General features: G+C 31.7%; 1 protein-coding gene across 1 annotated transcript in view; it reads right to left on the bottom strand.

Moving 5' to 3' along the window:
- LOC145239854 (metabotropic glutamate receptor 8-like) overlaps window positions 1–14,796 on the bottom strand; it is a 736,068-nt gene extending 721,272 nt beyond the window's left edge. Inside the window, exon 1 of the mRNA XM_080103413.1 lies at window positions 14,019–14,796. Within this exon, the coding sequence (XP_079959539.1) occupies window positions 14,019–14,648 (630 nt within the window). The 5' untranslated portion in view covers window positions 14,649–14,796. The remainder of the gene's footprint in view (window positions 1–14,018) is intronic.
- Window positions 14,797–23,798: the final 9,002 nt, after the last annotated feature.

Genomic DNA, 23,798 nt, shown 5'->3' on the forward strand with positions numbered 1-23,798 from the left:
TGAGGTAATATTTGGTGTGTGTCTTCATAAATAAGATACTAGGGATACTAATTGCAAAAGTGCCCGCAAAACCGGTACCCGAGCGTACAGAAAAGTCCCACGCAAAGCGTGGATATTTTAGCTATAATATGCACATATATATATATATATATATATATATATATATATATATATATATATATATATATATATATATATATATATATATATTTTAAGATAATTTTAAGAAAAGTTTTAAGAGGAAAATTTTTTAACAAGTAACAGATGGAAGATTTAATTTTGGAATTTTCAATTCTTGAGATTATTGTGTCTTTTTTATTGCATACATAAAGTGTGTATTAGTTACATTACCATTACATATTTTTAGTTTTTCACCGTATTTATGTTTTGTTTTAATTGTACAATTTTATTTTTCTTGTCCACTTTATTTCTTAACCTTGCAAAAACTTAAACTTTCTTTTACACAACACGACTTTGTGTATGGTTTTAAATTGGTAAGTTCCTAATTTGTCAGTTTAATGCAGAGTGAACTCTATATTGGCGTGATAATACCTATCTAGGACTCAAATCGTTTAAACAATTTTATTTAATAAATATATATCTAAACGGAAATTAAGTTATAAATACATACAACATATTTAGGACTTGAGGTAGAATCATTTATCCCCAAAATGATGGCGCTTGAAATTAAATGTCACAAAAAACAAACAAACTAAAAAGCAAATGAATGAAAAGTAAAATGAATTATGCAATAGTAATTGATAAACACTCTAAAAGTATTACTTGTTTATAATATGTCGTAGGTAGTACTATAGATTGCCTTAATTTAGTAATCCCAAACATTAATAAATAGTCAACAATGATGTGTAAGCATAATTTTTATAATTAAAAGACAAAAACAGATAAAAATAAATTATAAGATGGTCTTAAAGCATAAAAATGAGAAAAACGGATGAAAGTTCACATAAATCGACATTTATATATGACTATAACAAAATAAAAAGTTGTTTAAAATACACAAAGACAAACACTAATATATATATATATATATATATATATATATATATATATAAATAATTTTTAAAATATAATTATCCACTGACACGTGTTTCCTCGTCCACGACTCATCAGAGTGGCTGAATCTAGTGAGATTCGAAAGGGGCACCTCGTGATAAAAAGCCGAAACCTCTACCACGGTGCTAACCTCGCCGAACTACTAAATGTATTTTACGTAGATGTTTTTATTTGTTTTTGTTAGCGATACTTTCTTGAATGAATTCAAGTATTTATACGAAAGTGCATTTTTATCTAAATGTTTGTTGGGAATAATTTTCCCATTGACCAATCTGGTACCCCCTTTTAATGGGGAGCGACATATATATTATTTTTAAAATATAATTAAAATATCAGTGTCAGTGGATAATTATATTTTTAAAATAATATATATGTCGCTTTAAATTTTAAAAGGGGGAATTAGATTGGCAAACTTTTTTTATTTATAACAATATCCTTATTTTCACACATATTTTGGAGAGAAAATATTGCATTCAAATATATAAATGGGAATGTTCGTAAACATTTTGATTCCTCTCAGTTATTGAAACGAAATTCAGAAATCGAAATAATAATGTTTAAGTGTGACTAATGAATTAACGTGTCGTATTAATGTAAATAGCGAAAACTCACGAGAAAACGACAAGGTATGAATTAATTAATACAGAAAATAGTTGTTGAAGAAATTAGAAATGTTAGCAATCTTATTTGTATTTACGGCGCATATCATATGACCAAAACAAACATAGTCGAAATCAATTGTTTGTTGAATCTTTTAAGACGTAACTAAATGCAACATAATAATTATGTTGATAACATTTTGATACTTTTTCAATTTTTTTATCAACGAAATGCGTTTTTATTTTTATTTATTTATTTTAGTTAGAACACCCAAACACAAACACACGCAAGGGAAGTACGCGCAATTAAAAATAGGTAGATAGATTGATATAGAGAGACAGATGGAGAGAGGGAAGCATAACCTTTGTACAAAGTGTGGAAATATAATTTATAAGAATGTTCGTAAATATTTTTGGTTTCTCCTTGTTAGTGTCTAAAATCGGATACCGAAACAATAATGTTCAAGTGTAACCAATAGTATCTAATGAATGTAACTAACGATAATTCACGATAATATGATGATTGAACGATTGATAATTTAATTGATAATCTTAAGAAGAGGTAGGTACTGTCTATCACTCGGCTTCCACACTCATTCTTTGACTATCAGGCAGGCGTAGAGGTCGAATCACAGGGAGTAGACAGAAACACTCAGTGGTCGATCTTGTTTCCTGACTAGGGCAATGAACGCCGTTTTCCCCACTCCCGACACATTCCATCCCTTAAGCTGGGCAATTGGGAGTGCTTGAATGCTGTAATGTCAGTAGTAGATTGGGTTGACCATCGTCTGTTGGGTTGAGGGTACCGGATAGACAGTTCCTGGCTGCTGTGCCCGACTGATAGTACAGGGGTCCTAACTCTTTGGTAGTGCTTAGACCGGCTGCTCCATCAACAGTTGCATAATATCGGGATGTTTATAGTGCCATGTCCTGCATGGAAAGGGAACCTGCACTCATCCCCGGTGGGCTATCCTGAGGCCACAATCCTAGTAGATGGAGGGACAACTGATGGTCTGCTTTGTTGAATATCTGGTATTCTGCATAACCGCTTGCTCAGGGCCACTTACCTAAACTAACACTCTTAAAAATAAAAATGACAGTGCATTAAAAAAAAAAATACGCTAAAACCAGGCCAAAACTCAAACAAAACCAACCTGCGTTATCGCTTGAGGTTTTCATTTACAAACATCCGTGAGCTTAGAACTAATTTAAATGATGTTGTCTCCTAACAAACACCCCGGATATCTTAGCACTAAGTGAGACTAACCTACATTTCTCCATCTCCTCTAACTACTTTAACATGCCTGGATATCTCCCACTCTGCCGTAAGGACTCTGACAGACATATACACGGCTTGGAGTCTACATTCGAAACACCCTCCCCTTGTCTAGAGAAACTAAACTAGAATCGGAAGATCAAACCTTTATGTGCTTTAGACTTAACATGCAACATAACATTAGCTAATTTATTTTCTCTACAGTTCTCCCTCGACCGAGGATTGTACAAAATCTCTGACAGCATAGATACAGCAATTTCCCTTTACACTAGCGCACAAGTGCATGTATTTGGTGACTTCAATGTCCACCACAGCAGCTGGCTTGGATTTTCTATTTACGCAGACGCAGCTGGTACCACAACACATAACTTCTCTATAGCTCATTTCCTATTACAGATTATTACGTTTCCAACCCGTTTCTCAGACCAGCAAGAACAACATCTTCACTTCTAGATCTGTTTAGTACCACAGTTCCCGATGACTGTGTAACGAATGCCCATAGCCCTCTTGGGAACGCCGATCATGCAGTGGTAATGGCTAAAATCGCCCTAAACTCTAGAACCAAAACTGTAGAGCCACTGATCAAAACAACGAGATATTATAAAAAGGCTGACTGGGAAGCCATCAGGAATCTCATCAGGGACGGCCCATGGCAAAATGTCTTTTCACTTCCTTCTGAACAGTGCGCAAATGAGACCACTGAATGGTTCAAAATGGCAATTGAAGCACATGTTCCCATGCGCAAATTTTATAGCAAGTCTCACTCTCCCCAATGGTTTACTTCTACTTGCTCAGCTGCCATAGCGCAAAGGCAGCATGCGTACTGTAAATTTAACTGACATAAGTCCAGATCAAACAGACAGAAGTATATAGAAACCAGAAAGAACTGTAAGAAATAAATAGCGACAGCTAAAAGAGAATTTACTGAAACCACGAAAAAACGAATCGAAGCACAGAAATTAGGAACCCGTGACTTTTGGAAAATCTACAACATAATAATAATAATGGGCAACCAACAATCATTTTTGCTCTGCAACTGAGAAGGTTAACATGCTTGCCAGACAGTTAGCCTCCAACTCCACACTAGACCCTGCTAACCACCTCCTCTTTCTGACTTTCTTTTGCGGACAGACGCCACAGTAGGTGATCTGAAATCTTCTTCGGTGCCTGCTACCATAAAAAACCTCGACACTTCAAAAGCATATGGACCCAATCTCATCCCTGCTGTGCTATTAAAAAAGTGCGCCGCCGTAGAAGCTCCAGTTCTCTCCACATTTTACAACAAATGCCTTAATGAATCGTGATTGCCTGACTGCTGGAAAGCTGCTTCTGTAGTACTAGTTTTCAAGAATTCTGGCGAAAGAACTGACCCAATAAATTATCGTCCCATTAGCCTCCCCCTACGTCTCGCCAAAATATTTGAGACCATAATTAACCAAGCTCTAGTCCATCACCTTACAGATGCCAAACTTCTGACTGACCAACAATATGCATTTAAACAAGTCCGTTCCACAGCAGACATCCTAACTGTAATCTTAGAACGTATATACCATTCACTGGACAAACCGGGGGAGGGTAGAGCAGTAGCTCTAGATATATCTAAGGCTTTTGACAGGGTAAGGCATGAGGGTCTTCTAAAGAAAATCAGATCATACGGTATCACTGGAAGAATACATAACATAATTAAATCCTTCTTAGATAAGAGAAAAATACAAGTTGTCCTTGACGGTCGTACATCTGAAGAATATTATATAAATGAGGGCGTGCCTCAGAGGTCTATCCTTGGACCTCTGTTACTCCTTATATCCAAAAATGACCTCCCTGACAAAATTGTCTCGGAGATAGGTATATATGCTGACGACACCACGCTCTATAACAGATACAACAGGAAAACAAATGAATCCATATCTAAAGAAATGTCAAAAACACTAGTAGTAGTAGTAGTGGAATGGGGACAAAAATGGATGGTCACATTCAATGCTGCCAAGACTAAACTTGTTTCCTTCTATAATTACAAGAAACCTTCCCTACCACCAATATCAATGGTCAATGACTCTTTATACATTCGCCCATGTATGGAGTATTGTTGTCATATTTGGGATGGTGCATCTGCCACTAGTCTCTCGCTCCTAGACAAGGTTCAAAAGAGAGTTGCCTATCTGATAGGTCCTGAACTGCCATCTAAATTCAACCTCTGTCCGATCGACGAAATGTTGCATCCCTCTGCCTGTTCTACAAATACTTTAACGGTGAATGCTCTGACGAACTCCAAACACTTGTGTTCCCTAGGCGTAAATACTCCAGACAAACCCGACAAATACCACCCCTTCACGGTAGAGATCCCTAGATATAAGAGAGCATTCTACTCCAGTAGTTTCTCCCCAGAACAGCTAGACTTTGAATTCGATTCCGAGTCCCTGCTTTCCCAACTGTACTGACATGCAGAAGTTCAAGTGTAACGTGAACCGACATCTTGCTGCTAAACTCCGTACACACTACTCCTGACGCTTATGTCCCTGATAGTAGCCCCCTACAACAAAGTGGCAATGTGCCTTGTTTGGGGTGAAAATGTAATAAAAAAAAATTGATACAAAAAATAGTTGTCAAAGAAATTAGAAATGTTAGCAATTTTCCTTGTGTTTATGGCACATACCATGTGACCAAAACAAAGACAGTCAAAGACAGACGTTGAATTTTTGAAGGTGCAACTAAATTACAATTTTGTAGATAACATTGTAGATACTTGCACCCGCAAACACCAAATTACCTAAGATATAAATAAAATTGACATCGGGCGTTATAATATGTCTGTTAGCGACACCATGTTTTAATTATACTATGAAAGGAAGACTTACAGAGCTCAGACAATCAAAGTAGACGGACTTTGGCAAGCGAGCCTTTATTATTTATGAATAGGAAATTAAAAGGATATGGTATATATGTTTTCTGGAGCAAATTACGAGCAGCGTAATTACAGAATCGGTAGAAAATGTAGGATTCGTTCCGGTGACAACTAATAGTTATACTTGAAGAGAAAAATAGGGACTCGTTTCTCTATATATGTTCGATTGTGGTGGTGTTGCTCGTAGGATGTAAAGTAGTATTTTAATATCACGACTAGTGTGTAAAATGGTGTTCGAAAGTTAGTGGTTATTAATGATGTGTTGAGTTTGTATGTGGCATAAGTTGTGGCAAACCTACGCTACTTTGATTTAAAGAATGATTTCTGCAGCCAGTTTTTATAAAACATATATACACACACACACATACATACATATATATATATATATCTTAAATTAAACATGCTTGCCATACCTGCAGTTTATTTCAACAATACTATTAGCGTAGTTTGACAGTATACTTTACATGATTAACTGGACAATTTGTATTATACAATAATAGATCATAAACATATATTATATTACTCCTATCACATCGTTTACAAAAATGTGATAAAGTGCTTTAAGCAAAAACTGCGTATCAACTAAATTTTTCAACATTTGTATCGAGAATAAAACACGTATATCGGACATTAATATATGCATGGTGCAAGTTAAATAAAAAATGAAATTGTAATTCAAAGAAGTGTAATGGTATAGAAAATATAATGATATAATTTTAGTATTTAATAATTACTTTCAATGAATATATTCTATTAGTCAGTAAAGTGGAAGGGAGATTTGAATATTTTACAATGGTTTATCAAGTAGATACTGATTGCACGAACCTAACGAGTCACATAATAGTGATCGACCTAGAAAAACTGTTTTCCAGATATTTCCCAGACCAGTTAGACTACCAAGGTTTAAAGTTTAAGGTCTCCTTTTTTGCCTTAAGTTGGAATAAAAAGAAAGATGAATTCATCCAGTTTCTAATGGTGCGTTTTATTATCAAATAAGTAGCGTCGGAGGAATAACAATCCGTTTGTAATAATGTATAGTGCACAAAACCGAAATTTTAAACAAAACGAAATTTAACCTAACATTATATATTTGTTTGGTTAGAGCTTTTAGGGAACAAATGATTAAAATGGTCATAAAATATTTAAATAAATAAATATATATATATATATATATATATATATATATATATATATATATGTGTGTGTGTGTGTGCGTGTGTGTGTGTGTGTATAATGCACTCTCTATACAGCGACATATATTAAGAAAAGTCGTAAAGGTATATATGTGTATGTATTTATAAATTAGTAGACGTTTAAAGTTAATTTATTATTTAAAAATGAACACAAAAATATGTCAACAAACATAAACACAAATAAATGAATATATATGCACTTATTAAAAATATATCCCATGAAAGTAGGAATTCATATAATGATTTTCTCATTATAAATATATATATATATGTGTGTGTGTGTGTGTGTGTGTGTGTGTGTGTGTGTGTGTGTGCGTTTTACGAGAATAATCAATGGTAAGTCGTAGTCATTAATCCGTATTTTCTTTTCTGTTAAAAAACTTTTAAAAGAATTCATAGAGTTTAATACGCTATTGTTTTTAAAATATAATTGTTTTTAATATATATATATATATATATATATAATATTTTTATTTATATAGGCAAATATGACAAAGTCGCTAGAAGGAACATACTAATGTTTCAGTCAAGTCGTCAGTCCATACCACAAGCCTTCGTCAGGCGACGTAATAAAGCCTGTGTTTCAGTGAAGAAGTCTGGTTCTTTACTTCAGAAGGCTTGTGGTCCGGACCGACCATTTTTCTGAAACATTAGCATGTTCAGTGTAGCGACTATGTAATAGTTGTCTATATAAATTAAAATATTATATTTTGTTCTTTTTATCGAGCACTCTTAATAACTTCGTTCTAATTCACCAGCTACCTCCTGAATGTCTGAATGCCTTTAACTCCGTATATATATATATATATATATATATATATATATATATATATATATATATATATATATATATATATATATATATACAAATTGAAATTATTTTAACTTTCTTGAAGTTTTACATTTGGATTTTACCGTCAGTGGATTTTTTATCTTCCACCAGACTATCCATTCATGTGTAATCACCCTTTTCTTTACCATATTCCCTCTGCTTAACTTATTTTGTTTTCAAGTAAGATCTTTGACTTACTTGTTGTTTCATCAAATACTTCTGCATGTAAAATCCAATCCCGCATTTTTCTAATTCCTACCCTCTGATGAGAAGGAGAGTATTTCTTCGAAACTCCGCGGATTAAGGACTATCCATATATCTATTGTTTCCTTTTCAGATTAAATATGTTTTTAACTCATTTCAAAGTGTTTTTAACATATTTTATTAACTGTTTGCTCATATATATATATATATATATATACATATATATACACACATATATATATATTATTATATAATGCTCCCTATCTTCGGTTTAGCATATTGGGGTGTGATACACAAATTACCATTAGCATATGAAGCGATGCTCTTTGTGTATATAAATTGAGCTTAGGTATTTGGACAATGTCAAAACATTGTTAGTTCACTGCCCGCATAGCAGAAGCCAAATAGCGCAACAGTTAGAAACTCCGCACTGACGATTGTGAAACAGCGCAATACTACTGTATATGGATGACTATATATATATATATATATATATATATATATATATATATATATATATATATCGCAGCTTTCCCTCCATCAACAAGATCAAAGATGGGCTTAGTGTGTCCCATTGGACAAATGTTGTGTAATTTCAAAGAATCTGGCAAGAGACAAATATGTTTATTCTTCACTTATTCGTCTTTATATATGAACATATATAAGATGAGTTGTTGTGTGACATTTTGTAAACAGGGCGATCACTGGTAAATACATGTATGTAAAACAGATACGCATTCAATCAGACACCTGTTATATACACGCGTATATATGTACAAAATATATACACATCCACACGGGAATACAGTCACTGCATGCTTGTACGTTTTGTGAAACATATAGGAGTTACAAACGAAAATGTCATAGTATCATGGGTTGATTGTGCTCTAAACAGAAACATGTATTTCGAATACGCCCTTGTCTAATAAAAAAATGAATTTTGATTTCATACGCCGGACCATTCTGGTTGTGCAGTGATAAAAATTCTCAAATTCGTTTGTGATGTTAAGTGGATTAAGTTTGGTCCAAATCAAACTGTTCCTTAATCGATGTTCAGTATTTTGCCAGAGGCACTACGGTGCAAAACCTTTCTAAGAACACACACAGACAGCCAAAGTGCCTTTTTCAAAAGCTGAGTTCAATAACCTGCATTATTTGGAAGTATTTTACATACACATGCTAATAACACAAATGTTTAAACATTTATTTTCTTTAAAGATCGAGTATTATTTTCAGAAATTAATTGTAATTGTTTTAATAAACAATTATTTGCAATTTACACTTATTGAGATTTTTTAAAAATATATTTTGACCCCAGATAATATGAATAACTCTCGTCTTGAGTAAGCACCATGTTTATCCAAACTCCTAAGATTGACCTTCACACTTGATCTGAAATAGAACACATGTATCAAATCTGTTGCCAAGGTCGCTTGGAAAATAATTGGATCGTTCTACTTCTCCAGTAGTGTCGATGCAATCATCTATCTATATAAAGGCTAAATACGCCTTAAAATGGAATACTGTCTCTGCTCTATCGTTATTTTCAGGACAAGTGCTCACCTTAGCTCTACTCTATGATTCTTTTAAACCAAACTTTCACAAAAATCACTCGACTAGTAACAACCACTATCAACAATTTCCCCACTCTCTTTCTTTATCTTAATCTAAACATGAACAAAGCTTCTTTCCTATAACTACTCGCATGTGAAACGTTGTTCCATCGGCCTGATTCAGGACCAATTACAAATGTAAACAAGCTCACGTTGAGCCGTCCCCTTATATAATCCAAATTCTATCCAATGTGCACCATTAACGGTTACTAAACTATCACCTTAAATTCATTCACCCTTATCTACGCGGTCTTCGGGCCTTGTAAATAGTGACTCCATTGAAAAATAAAATACTCTCACTTGATCTCCACGCTCTCATTTTAAACCGTTCCCATCACTTTCCATCCGCCTGTCTTTATTTATTAACAATGAACTGTAATACAATTAAAAATGTGCACTAATCAATTATATTAGTTATCATCAATCCAATGTGTATAATATTTGGCAGAGAACAGTAAAGTACAGAAAAATAAAACAGAAACAAGAAAATAATTTTTTGTCTTTTGTTGTTTTCATATAACTGGATTATGAACTTACGATTCTCCTTAGTCAAAATGTCTAACTTGATCATAATTAGTTAAACAACGGAAAACACTTTTGTCTAAATATCTATGAGGTACAAAGTATCTGTGATAAATTAGACACATATATGAAAGGAAAGATAAAACGGTCTGTACTGATGTATTTGTTTCTAATCAAAGTATATCTTATAGAAAAGTATTGCCAAATACAACTGACTCAAAGAAGTGGCTCCAGGATTCAACCAGTGTCCTTAGGAGGAACATGAAATGGAGCAAGTGACGTTCATGTTGTCTTTCGAGAAAAGCATGATCACCAGTGTTATACTGGCAATTATACCGTTGTTGGTGTTGCAAGCTGCATAGTTCTTATCGTTATTTACTGCGCTCCGAGCAAAATAGTCCATGATGCTGCAACAAACTAAATAGATATTGAGACTAGTAAAATCGTGATACATATCAAATCCTTACTGGTACACGTATGACAATTTAACTTAGTCAACCCAGTGCTTTAAAACAGTAGATATAAACTCAGTATCCTTTCGAACGTGAGCTTGAGTCTACGTATAAAAGATATGTATCTCGTGACACATACAAAGACCATTGCGAGTTGATGAAACGTTGTCTTTATGACGCGTATGAATTCATGTGGCCTGTAAGCTAACTACCTGTTGTTTTGCCAGCTGTGTAACTTGTCCTAAAGAGTTAGAGCACTCTAGTTATTTTAAATAATAAATTTACTACTATTTTCCTCAGTATATTTGTATTTATATACACATTTTGTTCGATTAATAACTAGGGACAACAGAGTTTGTATCCATTTATAGTAACACTATTAGAAGTATGCATATATATATAATACATATAATATATAATGCATGTATAATATATATATATATGTGTGTGTTTTAAATACGTTCTCAAAATGAATATATATTTGTGTTTGCATATGTATATGTATATATGCACTGCCACATAAATTCTAATATATATTGTTATATATTTAAATAAGTTACTACTACGCTCTATTTACCTATTTAATGCTGGTGAATTAATACGGGAAATTAATAAATAAAATATATATTATATAACATATTGTGTTAACAGATGAATAAGTCTATATGTATATAATTATAATTTACTTCATTAAATTGATTAAATATATATATATATATATATAATTATTCATGTATTCACACACAAACACACATATATATATAAATGTGTGTGTGAATACATGAATAATTATATATATATATATATTCATATAGATATTAAATCAATTTAATAAAATATATATATATATGAATATATATATATTTGAAAATTTATTAAATCTATTTAATAAAGAATATGTATATATATATATATATATATATATATATATATATATATATTTATGAAAACATTTAATATGGTTATCATGCGGCCTAAAAATTAAATTACGATTGCTGGCATCCGATATTGAATTCGATACAATTGCTATTATATCCATATATCATATTTATATCTTATAATCATTCAATCCTTGGATAATACGGAATTACGCACCCTTGCCCTATCTCTCTTCATTCTCTATCTACCTCACTCTCTCTCTCTCTTTCTCTCTTTACCCCCCCCACACATATATATACATCCCGATATATACATACATATATATATATATACACACACATATATATATATATATATATATATATATATATATAAAGATGTTCTCACGCGTTTGTAATATTCAAATAATCGATCCATAAAAGTTATTTGTTTTTTTGTTCATAAGTGTAAAACTCTCACTGCTCTTAAACAAGTCCGATAGCCATTAGTCGACATAAAATTCTTAAATATAAACTAAAATGACCGAAAAATGGGCTGAAATGACTTAAATAAATAAAAAGTAAATGACTTAGACTTACTTTAATGAACTTAAGGATGAATTGAATGACTTTAAGAATGACTTGAATGCTTAAAAAATAGCTGGAATCCTTCAAAAACAACTTGAATGATATGGAGAATGAGACTGACTGGTTGTAAAGTTGGTGATTATTGTACATTAAATTAATACAGAAAAGTGATCCCGCACTTTATATTACAAAGTTACAAACATAAGTACGGCATGTAGTAAGAACAGATACTACACTTTGATCTTGGCTAAAAGGCAAATACAATCTTAAAAAGCTAAGAACAGCATCTATTAACAGCAGCCCTTTGATCTTAACCAAAAAGGCCAAGCACAAAAGTGTTACAGACAGACCACCAGACCGACCAACCGACGGACCGACGGAGTGACTTATAGAGTCGCTTGCCCGCGAATAAAAATAGAGATGAACAGAAATTTCTAAAATAATTCTAAAATTCAAGTCAAACACATAATTGTACTTTCCAATAATTTTAATGATTCCTCAAAACATAACATACACAATAAAAAAAAAAAATCTAAGCCATGTCTTTCGCGTGAACTGTAATCGCTGCTAGGAAAATACATGACCTTTTTCAAGTATTTAAAACAAAGCAACTATTATACAAATTAAGACAGTTTCATAAATTTATGATGCCAAATTATCAACATACATGACGTCAGTAGGTTCTTAAATTGTGAGTTAAATACTGTTTGAAAGTTTGCTTCGAAAATATTGTACATATTAAATCAAAAAAGTACTTCATGGGTGAAAATTCTCTAAATACAAGACGAAAATACTTTTAATCAATTTTAAAAGGAACACTGAAAATCGTTTTAACATGACGATACCAGCTGTTTTCTTGAAATTAAAATAAAGAGTTTTTAATGTAACGACATTAGTTAATATTTTGAAGAAAGTATGAGAATTATAACAAAAAATATATTATACTTAGCATAAAATATTTAACTTAAGACGAAAAATGTTAATCGCTCGAAACATTTCTGAAAGGAATTAATTATATAATTATATATAAAACATTTTTCTAGTTATACAAAAAATTTCATGATCATATAGTTTATTAGAATGGACATAATATAATTTAAACAAGTATTTAAAGAATGTAGAAAGGGAAGTGTATGATCTGAAGAGGTTATTAATAAAAAAAAATAGCTTTGCAATAAGAAAAATAGCGTGACAAGTCACAGATACATAGCATGTATGACTTTGATTTACTTTAGTTAGTCTTATCTAGGTATCCATTTGGATAAATTTAGAATCAAGAATAAGATAAGGTTAGGTTATATGTTGGGAATAGGTTGTAAAGTTATTTTACTTTTGTACAGGCTATTCCCAACTGTGTAACGAACCGAGTAATAGTTGACCGTTACCCATGGAACTTTATGTTGTGACAAGAATATGAATATAAGTGGACCGATCTAGTCCGGCAAGTACTGACAGGATTCACTTTATTTTTCCATGAGAAACATTTTTTGTACTGTAACTTAAACGTTTTTCTGTTGAATTTATGAAAACTGCAGGGTTGAATTTTGGGAGGTTTTTCATCCAAATAATTTAAAATGTACTAAAACTTAACACATTAAATAAGTTAACAACTCTAACATTTTAATAACTAAATAGTTTATGAATTTAAACAGCTTTGTGTTTTGAAGTGTTTTTAACCGCGCGATGGAATATACTATGCTTTTTAAACTAATCTAAAAATAAATGTTAGAATATATTTTCAATTCACACCAGTACTATTTTGTATTTCAAATATTCTAACATTGTTTAAAGCATTATATACGCTGTATGATATACTCCTTTGATAGTAATACACCCCAAATTGCTATTGCACAAAAAAGTACAGGTATTCAAATATCCAGATAATGAGAGAGCCTCGAAAACCTACCTTAAATAGTCGGAGAATATTAGCCACCATAATAGAAACAAGGCTCGAAGCAGCGCCAATGACCCCCACGACGGGTTTCTTTGGTGAATACTGGGGTGGTCGTCCATCAGTGCAAGTGTAGTCCGTCATGTCCAAGTTGCGAGCACGAATAAAATCCATGGATTGTTCAAGTGCATACGTATCGAAGCTACACGTGTCTAATATGTGCACGCCAACATGTATGTTGGGCAAAAGATGTGGGTTTTTGTTGATTCGGTCAACCGCAAAAAGCATGGCTTCCATTCGCTGAATACCTTTTTCCTTTTTGATATTTCCGCAAGCGTTGTCTCCCTGGCCTTTCTCGTGCATGGGGAAGAGGCCGCCGAACACGACATCTCCATCGATACGTATCTTTTTCTCAGCCATGCTATTAATTTTGCCCTCTGCGAATCGTACGGTCGAAAGAGAAGGACCCAATACCGGAAGGCTGAAGGTGAAGAGGGCCGCCACCAACAGCCCGTAATAACAATAGTAATAAAAGGAGGAAAACGAAAAACAAAATTGGAATAAAGAGCATTGTGAAAAGTTTGGTGATGTTACCGGATGAATTTTGGACGACAAGGCCGGGACAGAAAGCCACGATCCTACCATAATGTTTGTTAAGTTTTTATTGTGAAATTCGAATCATTTAATATATAAACAAATATATCAATACATTTTGTAAAAATATACATATATATATATTCCTATACATGAACGTCAGCGTTTACCCTAACTGAATTCGAAACTTCTAGAATTATATTTACAAATTTATATGCATATATTATTAAATTCATATGATTGAATGTCTAAATGCTACAACATTAATGTAGAATGGATATGAAGATGCATAGTATTGCGGTTAAGTTTAGCTGTTTGGGAGCTTGAAGAAATGCGTTAATATGAATGTGATGAAAATATTACTGTTTTTTCTCTATATAGTTTTTCTCATAGTTAAATAAGCTCATTTACAAACAGAAAGCTGTATGTGTTTTGTTCGATAATAAACAACATATATATATATATATATATATATATATATATATATATTTATCACAGTAATATAAAGGCGATATATCTGTTCTGATAGTGCACTTCACCTTTTCTTACCTCGATCAGTAGGGGAAAAGTCCTTCTGGACCAAGGCAATTTTTATTTTTGTTCCTATCCAGAATACAACTTTCTGGGGAGGTTGATGTCCCCACATTAAAAAAAACGACCGTTTTCGCAGGGAGACAAATAAATAGGAATATAAAGGCGATGTTATTTAAAGCAATTAAACATCAAAAAGTTTAATTTGGGTTTTACTTGGCGACTTTGTTCTAAAATTACGTTCACACGCAAACATATATTTAATATGCACAATTAATGGTGTAAAAACATTTACATGTCACAATTTGATTTTTATTTAAAATAGAATTCATTTATTTATCTATCTATCTATCTATATATATATATGTGTGTATATATGTGTGTGTGTACAATATATTTATATATATGTACGTATATATGTGTGTGTGTTTGTGTACAAACAAGTTTTGAATGTATATATTGTGATCTAGATCTCTATCGTAAGACGCGAAGTCAATCAACATGGAGTTTCCTTCGTGATTTCATAATTTGTGTAGCTTTGTTAATTTTCTCACTTGTATTTAAATTGTCTGAATTCTATGTGATATTATATGAATTCTGAATTGTATGTGATATTATATGAATTCTGAATTCTATGTGATATTATATGAATTCTGAATTCTATGTGATAGTATATGAATTCTGAATTCTATGTGATATGATGTATGCGGGAGATACACCAACGAGGCTATAAAAGCGGGTGATATTTACGACAAAAACATTTCAGTTAAAAAACAATTTTGTAATGTCTAATTCCTGTTAGTCAATGCAAAGGATTTGGGCACAAATCCAAACTTATATTCATAATCTGAACTGGCATTTCAGAAATCATTTAAATCCAAGTTCAATGAGTCAGTTTATGCTAGCTTACACGTTTTTGTACACATCTAGATATGAACATATGCATACACACATAGCCGTTTATGTACGCATAGTTTCCTAGAAATATATATCTATATATTTATATGAATATATATACAAGTATGCATATATATATTATATTTATATATATGTATATCTATATATATATATAAATGATATAAATTGTAATTGTTTTCTAATGTTAGATATAGTGTGCCAAGCTCAAGGTGAAAATTCAGGGCGCTCGATAAAAAGTGTAACAAGCAATTTGATTTGTTGCTGCATCTTGCACATATGCAAAGTTTTCATGTTCTCAATATTTCACATATTACGTTTTAAATCTCACAAACGTGTTTCATTAAACATAATTTACTTTATAATTAAAATTGCATTACTTTTGGTAGTTAGGCTTCTATAAGTATGATTCTAAAATACAATATTTTAATACGCTCACATTAAACTTACTATTAAACAAAATAAACCATTTGAGTTGATATGGAAATAAGGACATTAAAATTATTTACAACATATTTAACATTTTTAATTTAATAATTGGCTATGTTAGTTTTTAGTTGGGGAAAGCATCTTCGGTTTCAAATTATAATGATTATATTTGCTAACTTATATTTACATTATAGAATTAGTTTTATTTAGTCACTTAAAAAGTTTTTAAAATCTTTTCTTTCCGTTTTCGAAATTTCACAGACATTTTACAACAGATTAACTTATCAACTATAATTTAATAACTTTTTGTAATGTTGCACTGCGTATGTTTTTGCATTATGCTTAGTTACTTCAATTGTATCCTTGTTTTGGTTTGTCTGCTAGCCAATCGAAATAAAATAAAGATAATGCTTAGTTACTTTAAATGTATCCTTGTTTTGGTTTGTCTGCTAGCCAATCGAAATAAAATAAAGATAAAGAGTGTGAATTGACTCCTCAACGTCAGCGGTGGTGACAATCTTTCTCTAGACGTTATCTTTCTCACAGGTGCATTTTCAAATCCCTGACGATTTGTCATTACTATTGAAATAAATAGTGCTTTCTCCTTGTGTGTGTGTGTCTGTGTGTGTGTTTGAGTGTGTGTGTGTGTGTATGTGTGTGTGTGTGTGTGTGTGTTTATTTGTGCGGAGCACGGGGGAAACTCGCAACAAGATGACAGGAAAGAAAACACCGTAATTTGCAGTAGCGATAGTATTCGGTAGACAGACAGGCACGGTTCTGTCTCCTCCGCCCTTACTATTGCAGTTCCCCGAAAGAAAACTATCAAAGTGCAAGACTAACTAAACGTATTTTTCTCTCATCTTTCTCGCTTCTTCTCTCCCTGTCCCTCTCTTACATATATATATATATATATATATATATATATATATATATATATATATATATATATATATATATATATATATTAGTTTACACGCAGACACACATTATCCACTAATGTGAGTGTGTAACGCGTAAGAGGCATGCACAATTGCTACTATTTAGAAAGTTTTAGTTAAGGATGGACACAAAGAATAAAATATGTTAACGAAAATTAGAATTGAGTACGAATACAGAATAACATTACAACTAGATATAAGCAATATGATATAGTTTTTTACATAATAATAATAATAATAATAATAATAATAATAATAATAGGCTAAAATTTGTTAACCTGATCTGTGGAGATAACTTGTTGAAACTCACGCTCTTAAAAATGCTGCTAACTCGTTCCCCGTTGCTGGAAGCATCTTATGACCGAATTGGGGCGTTTAAGGTGACTCGATTTAATTGAGACTTTAATAAATATTCTTGAAGCTTCGTAGGGGACTTACTATCTCTCGCGTAGATTATTATCAACTAGAGACTTATAATATTAAGCTTGAATTCTGCGGCTGAAAAATCATCATTTTGTCGAAAGAATGTGCTGGAGAGTTGGAGAGATATGTTTTCTCTTACAATCGAGTAAATTCTTTCAGTTCACCTTCTACTGATATGGAAGCGTTAAGAACGGAAAATAATGTACTAACGCGCTAGAAGTCTGGTGGTTTGTGAGCTCTTGTTAATACCAGTAGCTAGATCCTTAATGGAGGATCACATAAACGTCTATTGAATTGAGAATATAGACCACACAAGCTAAAAAACTATATATTGATAGATTATATATGTTATGAGAGGAATATGGTTGTTTCTGGGTTCAAGTATCCCAGCAAATAAGATGTGGGTTGAGTAGGCATTCAAATAATTCGAAAAAAATAACCAATATTCGGATATTCAAACCGCAATATTATCGATAGTAATTAGAAAAGGCTGAAAAGATCTCTCGAAGAACTTGACAAAACGAATAGTTGCAGATGCCTAGAAGTTCGCAGAAATATAAGGAAATATATACGTTACAGTAATACTGAAGGGTGCCGACATACGCGGAAATCTTATGTCCTGGGAAATCGAGGCCACTTACTCTCGCTTGAGTAGAGAATTGATGGTGTTAACAAAACGAACGAGAAGAAATAGTAGAAGCATGGAAAGAAAAACAAGTAAAAAGTAATGAGAAACAGCACCTGTGTTGAGTATTGCTATTTCAGTCCGAATCAGTTATTGAATAAGCAAGGGACGACGGAGCAGGAAAATAGCAATAAATAGAAAGGATTCAAATATACCTGTGTAGTACAATAAAGTATATACAAGGAAATGTTAAATAGTTGCAAACGTACCTAAAGTTAATCACATTTATTATAATTAAACTTTAAATAATTTTCAACAGTTTAACTATATACAATGGATGACAGTATTCTTAGAATACGAAAACTGTATTGAATTTGCACAAATAGCCAACGGGCTTTGAATGTGATAAAGCTAATTGTAAACAGCACAGAAAAACATTACTATAGAATTTATCATTATATACTTGTGTGAGTTAATTCTATTCAAATGTTTATATTCATCAGCGAAGAGCAACAGATGAACGAAAGCAAAAAGATCAATATCAGTTTTATTTTGCTTCAGACGTAAGGTGGGTTTTCGTTACTAATGTAAACACACTGGCATAAATTTAGACACTTTTTCTCTCTCCTTCTCCCACACACACACTCTATCTCTCTCTTTGCACATATGCATATATATATATATATATATATATATATATATTGTGTGTGTGTATTAGAATGTGTGTGTATGACGGATACTCATGAGGAGGAAATGCTTAAAAATCTGCGTAGCTTAATAGGCATATATATTTTCAATATATATATATATATATATATATATATATATATATATATATATATATCGGGGTGCCAGTATTAGAAGGCTGCTACTGATGAAAAATAGAATGTTGCTAAAACGTGATAAATTTCAATTATAATAACGTAACGAATTTTGGATGAAAATGTGTGATATTCGGAAATCCAGTCAGAAAACTTATATATCTCAGGGACAACATTCATGTGTGATTGTCTCACAATCTGATAAAAAGACACAGAGATAATTAACCTAAAATTAAATCAGCGCCTAAAAAAGTTATAAGTTTTTAATATATAAAATAACAGAAATCAGCAAGTATTTAAAATTATTTAGCAATTGCATTAAACAAGAAACACATAGGAAATTACCAAAATAGTCTTCAATAATTATTTAACATTTTATAACAACATTAAAAGAGGAAAAGTAAAAAAATAATATTAGACATATCCCTCTAATCTTTTTTCTCCCTCTCTTGTCAATATAAAGATATCATTTAGAATAAAAGAGCGAATATTTCCAGGTTAATACAGTGAGTTAGTGATATTTGATCTACTTTATATCTTTTTGCACAAAACGAGATTGCAGTAATTTCGGTTTCGAAACTTCTTCGCAGCACGTTAATTTTGTGATATTTTCTTAATTACTTTTTTGTCGGATAATATGAATACTTAGGTTCCCGTTTTCTCTTTCTTTATCTTATGATTCATTATAAGTTTGATAGCGAGCCTTTATATTTCGTTGTCACATGTTAAGGTGTTATGTGTGGCTTTTCCCTGGCTTAGGCAAGTTCATTTTCCAGATTATTCGTTGGAGCATTTCAAAAGGGAAACAGGTCGTTTACTTTCTTATGAAATCATTTTATTTATAAAAGTTTTTAGATGTTATTTATGAGGTTATACTTCTCACATACTTTTTCAATTAAAACGCGTTTTTCATATATATTTGATTTACTAAAACACATCTATATATGCAATATATTTACGCCGACACTAATATAAATACTTATGTATTTAAAAAATACATGATATGTAACTGTTAGCCGTTAGAGACTAGTAAAGCTCATTTTAAATAATCTACATTGCCCAGAAATTGTATTAAAGTTTGGGGTTAAGTGTTTTCTATTATTAGTAATTATTGATATAGCTATATCCAAACAAAACAAACACACATTTATTTGTTAGTGATTTTACAGAAGAGTAGATTAATTCTAATCGAATCGAATTAAATATACGTATACATATACATATATAAATATACGCGAACACATATATATATATACTTATTTATTTAGTATGTTACAGTATCTTAAATAAAATCAAACCTCATAAAAATATATACATAAATCCATATATACTTTTATTATTGTATATATATATATATATATATATATATATATATATATATATATATATATATATATATATTCGGGATTTTTTCGAATGGATTTTAATAGTGGTAAATGGAACAAGTAAAAGAGATTGAAATATGATGACAATTTTCTAACCATTGACAAGACTTCAATAAATCATTGTCATATGTATGTGCCTCGTTTATGAGTTGTGTACTCTAAGTATATTCTTTGGAAACTGCATACGTTTTTGATTTGCTAAATCACAGTCTTATTCAAATATTCATTTAATAAACAAACATATACCACCCTGACAATCTGTGTGTTTCTCGCTTTAATAAGATTTTGTTTGCTTACGAGCTCGTGAACGTGTTCATGGGGTATTTTTAGATGCTTTCTCTATCAATCGCAGTGTTGCATTCTTTTAAAAATATCAAAACTCATTTTTTTTCTTTTGCAAACAGTTTTCTCTCAAAATAATTTTTTTCTTATTATCAATGTTAGTGTTCCATTGTTCATTTATAAGTGAATTTTCCAATATGGGCAAAGGGCTGCTTCAAAATAACTCCAGTCACTTTCAAATGTGTTAAATCCATTTTTACATTCCATTATTGTTTTCGTTATTCCTGTTGTTTTTGTTGTCACACGAATATATATCACCATCACTAACACCGGAAAATTCGTGCAACAAAGGACACGCGGTAAACGAATAATAGAAATAATATAAATCAGTGTATAATGAAAAGGAAAATAGAGAGAGAGAGAAGGGGGGAGAATAGAGAGTATATATTTGTTGTTTATACACGTGTATCGGTGAAATCTACACAGCGTTGTATACGCGCTTCGAGCGTGCACAATATATACATGTTGTTTTGTTCAGGCGTAGTGGTTGATACAAAACACAGCTCACTGGAGTAGCAACGCCGCGATTTGCGACTTATTACGCATTATCAGCAGCAGCGGCAGTTCCAAGGATGGAAAAGATGATGAAGAAGAAAAAAGTGGTGGCGGTATGAGTGGTAGAGAGGGTAGCACAGCACCCTTCAAAGACTCAAGCTACACAACCATCTCTCTCTTTTTCTCTTTCACACACACGCACGAGCGCACAGGCTGACACACATCTATTTAATGAACTGAGCACTCAGTATGAGAAATAATGTTTTCCACATAGCATAAAGCATTACCCTTCTATATAAAGTTTTGTAGGTAACCGGTAGCGTAGATGTAAATAATAAAGCTATACGTGCTATAATAATATATCTTAGTGTTGGAGAAATCTCGCGCTAGCATACAACTAAGATTTCTGTTTACTGATAAGATTTAGAACTTCTCTGGCAATCGGGTTAAAAACATTTGCTACTAGAAACACTGAAGATATGTGATGCGGCGAAATATTCTGGGATTGAATGGTTATAATTAGTAGAAAATGATCCAAAAACAATTGATATTAAATGAATATAAATTTTATGGGGGATTCTAATGTTTTGATTTGATCAATGCTGATATCAAGTATTTTGGTTGACGTCCCTATGTCTTCATTCACATCGCATTAGCGGTTCAGTTGTAACTACACCAGTCATTCTGTTATCTTTTGTTATAAAAGATCAACTAAACTAATGAAGATGGCATGTAACCTTTGGAATATATGCTGTAAAGAATAGAATGACTAACAGACGTACATTATTGTTTTGTAAATTTAACATTTAGAAATTGCATGTAGCTTTTTTAAAGATGATTATGAATTTGAAATTTATATTCGTAGTAACTCGATTAGTAAAATAGGCGCATTTATTTCGTAAAGGTTATCATATGTAACAAGGGCATCAACAAAATCGCATCTTCCCCTACTCTTAATTAAAAATAATATGATAAAAAAACTTCATATAGAAACATTTGACTTTACATCATATTTTGAATTATACAAAGAGATTTGTAAAAGAATCGGTGCATGCGCATAAGCACTAATTATATATATGTGCTTGGTAAAATATTAAATTATTGAACTTATAATGAAGAATTATAAAATATATATATTCTAAGCATGAGAGTATGAACATGGGCAGAATATTTTGTTTTTCACATCTTTACCATTTCAAAGATGGGATAAATAACCCTTACAATACCTTCCACATGCTTATGTATATATTACAATTTTTACATTTCATATATTTTTGGCTCTTTCTCTTCTGATGAGAAACATGTAGCTTCGAAATGCCATAAGGTAAATAGGAATTTCTCTATTACCCTCTCCTTATCGATCTAATGATACAATAAAGTCATTTTTAACTTTTATTTCTTATTGTTTTTTAGTGTATTAATTATTCATCTTAACAGTGTTGCGCTTTTTCTATCTTGATAAGTTGGCTTCGTTAAAGATATAGCCTTAGATATTTCATTTGATATATTATATATATATATATATATATATATATATATATATATAAAAAGAGAAGAGAAAGAGTGAGATAGATAGAGGGAAAAGGAAATGTTTAAATAGATAGATAGATAGATAGATAGATAGATAGATAGAAAAATACTAGGATTGTCCGGTATCAACAAATGTTTCATAGTTCCATACATTTTATAGTCTTCGAAATCGGTATAATTTCCCATTTTTCTTTTTATCAGATCGATGATTGCCTGCTATAATAATGGGCACCCTCTCCCCGCAGGAAGCTTCTCATGTTTCATCGCAGTGACTTAGCCTACACTATTTTGTTGTCTACATTGCATTGTAGAGAATCTACTGTTGATATTAGATAAATGGTTCACTTCAAGTTTAAAATGCTAAATTCAAGTGCCATAGTTTAATTCTGCTCAAAACAGAAACATTCATTTCGAATGCATCTCAGTCTTATAAAAAACAACTATTGATTTTATGAAATTATTTATACATAACCACTTGAATTAAAGTTAAACTTACAAAAGTCCAGTACCATGGTTCAATTTTGTTCTAAAAGAAAAAAAAGTATTTCGAATGTGCCCTTGTTATATAAAAATAATCTACAGTTAATTTAATAGGCTGGGTCTTTCTGTGTGTACGGTGATAAAACTTCTCAATTGCACGTGTGATATTAGCTTGTATAAAAGTGTAAACTGGTCCAAATCGGACTTCCTTCTTTAATTGAATGCTTTCGATTATTCGATTTTCGATATATATCAGACGCATTCCAGTACAAAACCTATGCAAGAAT

Source organism: Euprymna scolopes, chromosome 19 (assembly GCF_053919585.1).
Source record: "Euprymna scolopes isolate OS-2025 chromosome 19, ASM5391958v1, whole genome shotgun sequence".
Classification (NCBI taxonomy): domain Eukaryota; kingdom Metazoa; phylum Mollusca; class Cephalopoda; order Sepiida; family Sepiolidae; genus Euprymna; species Euprymna scolopes.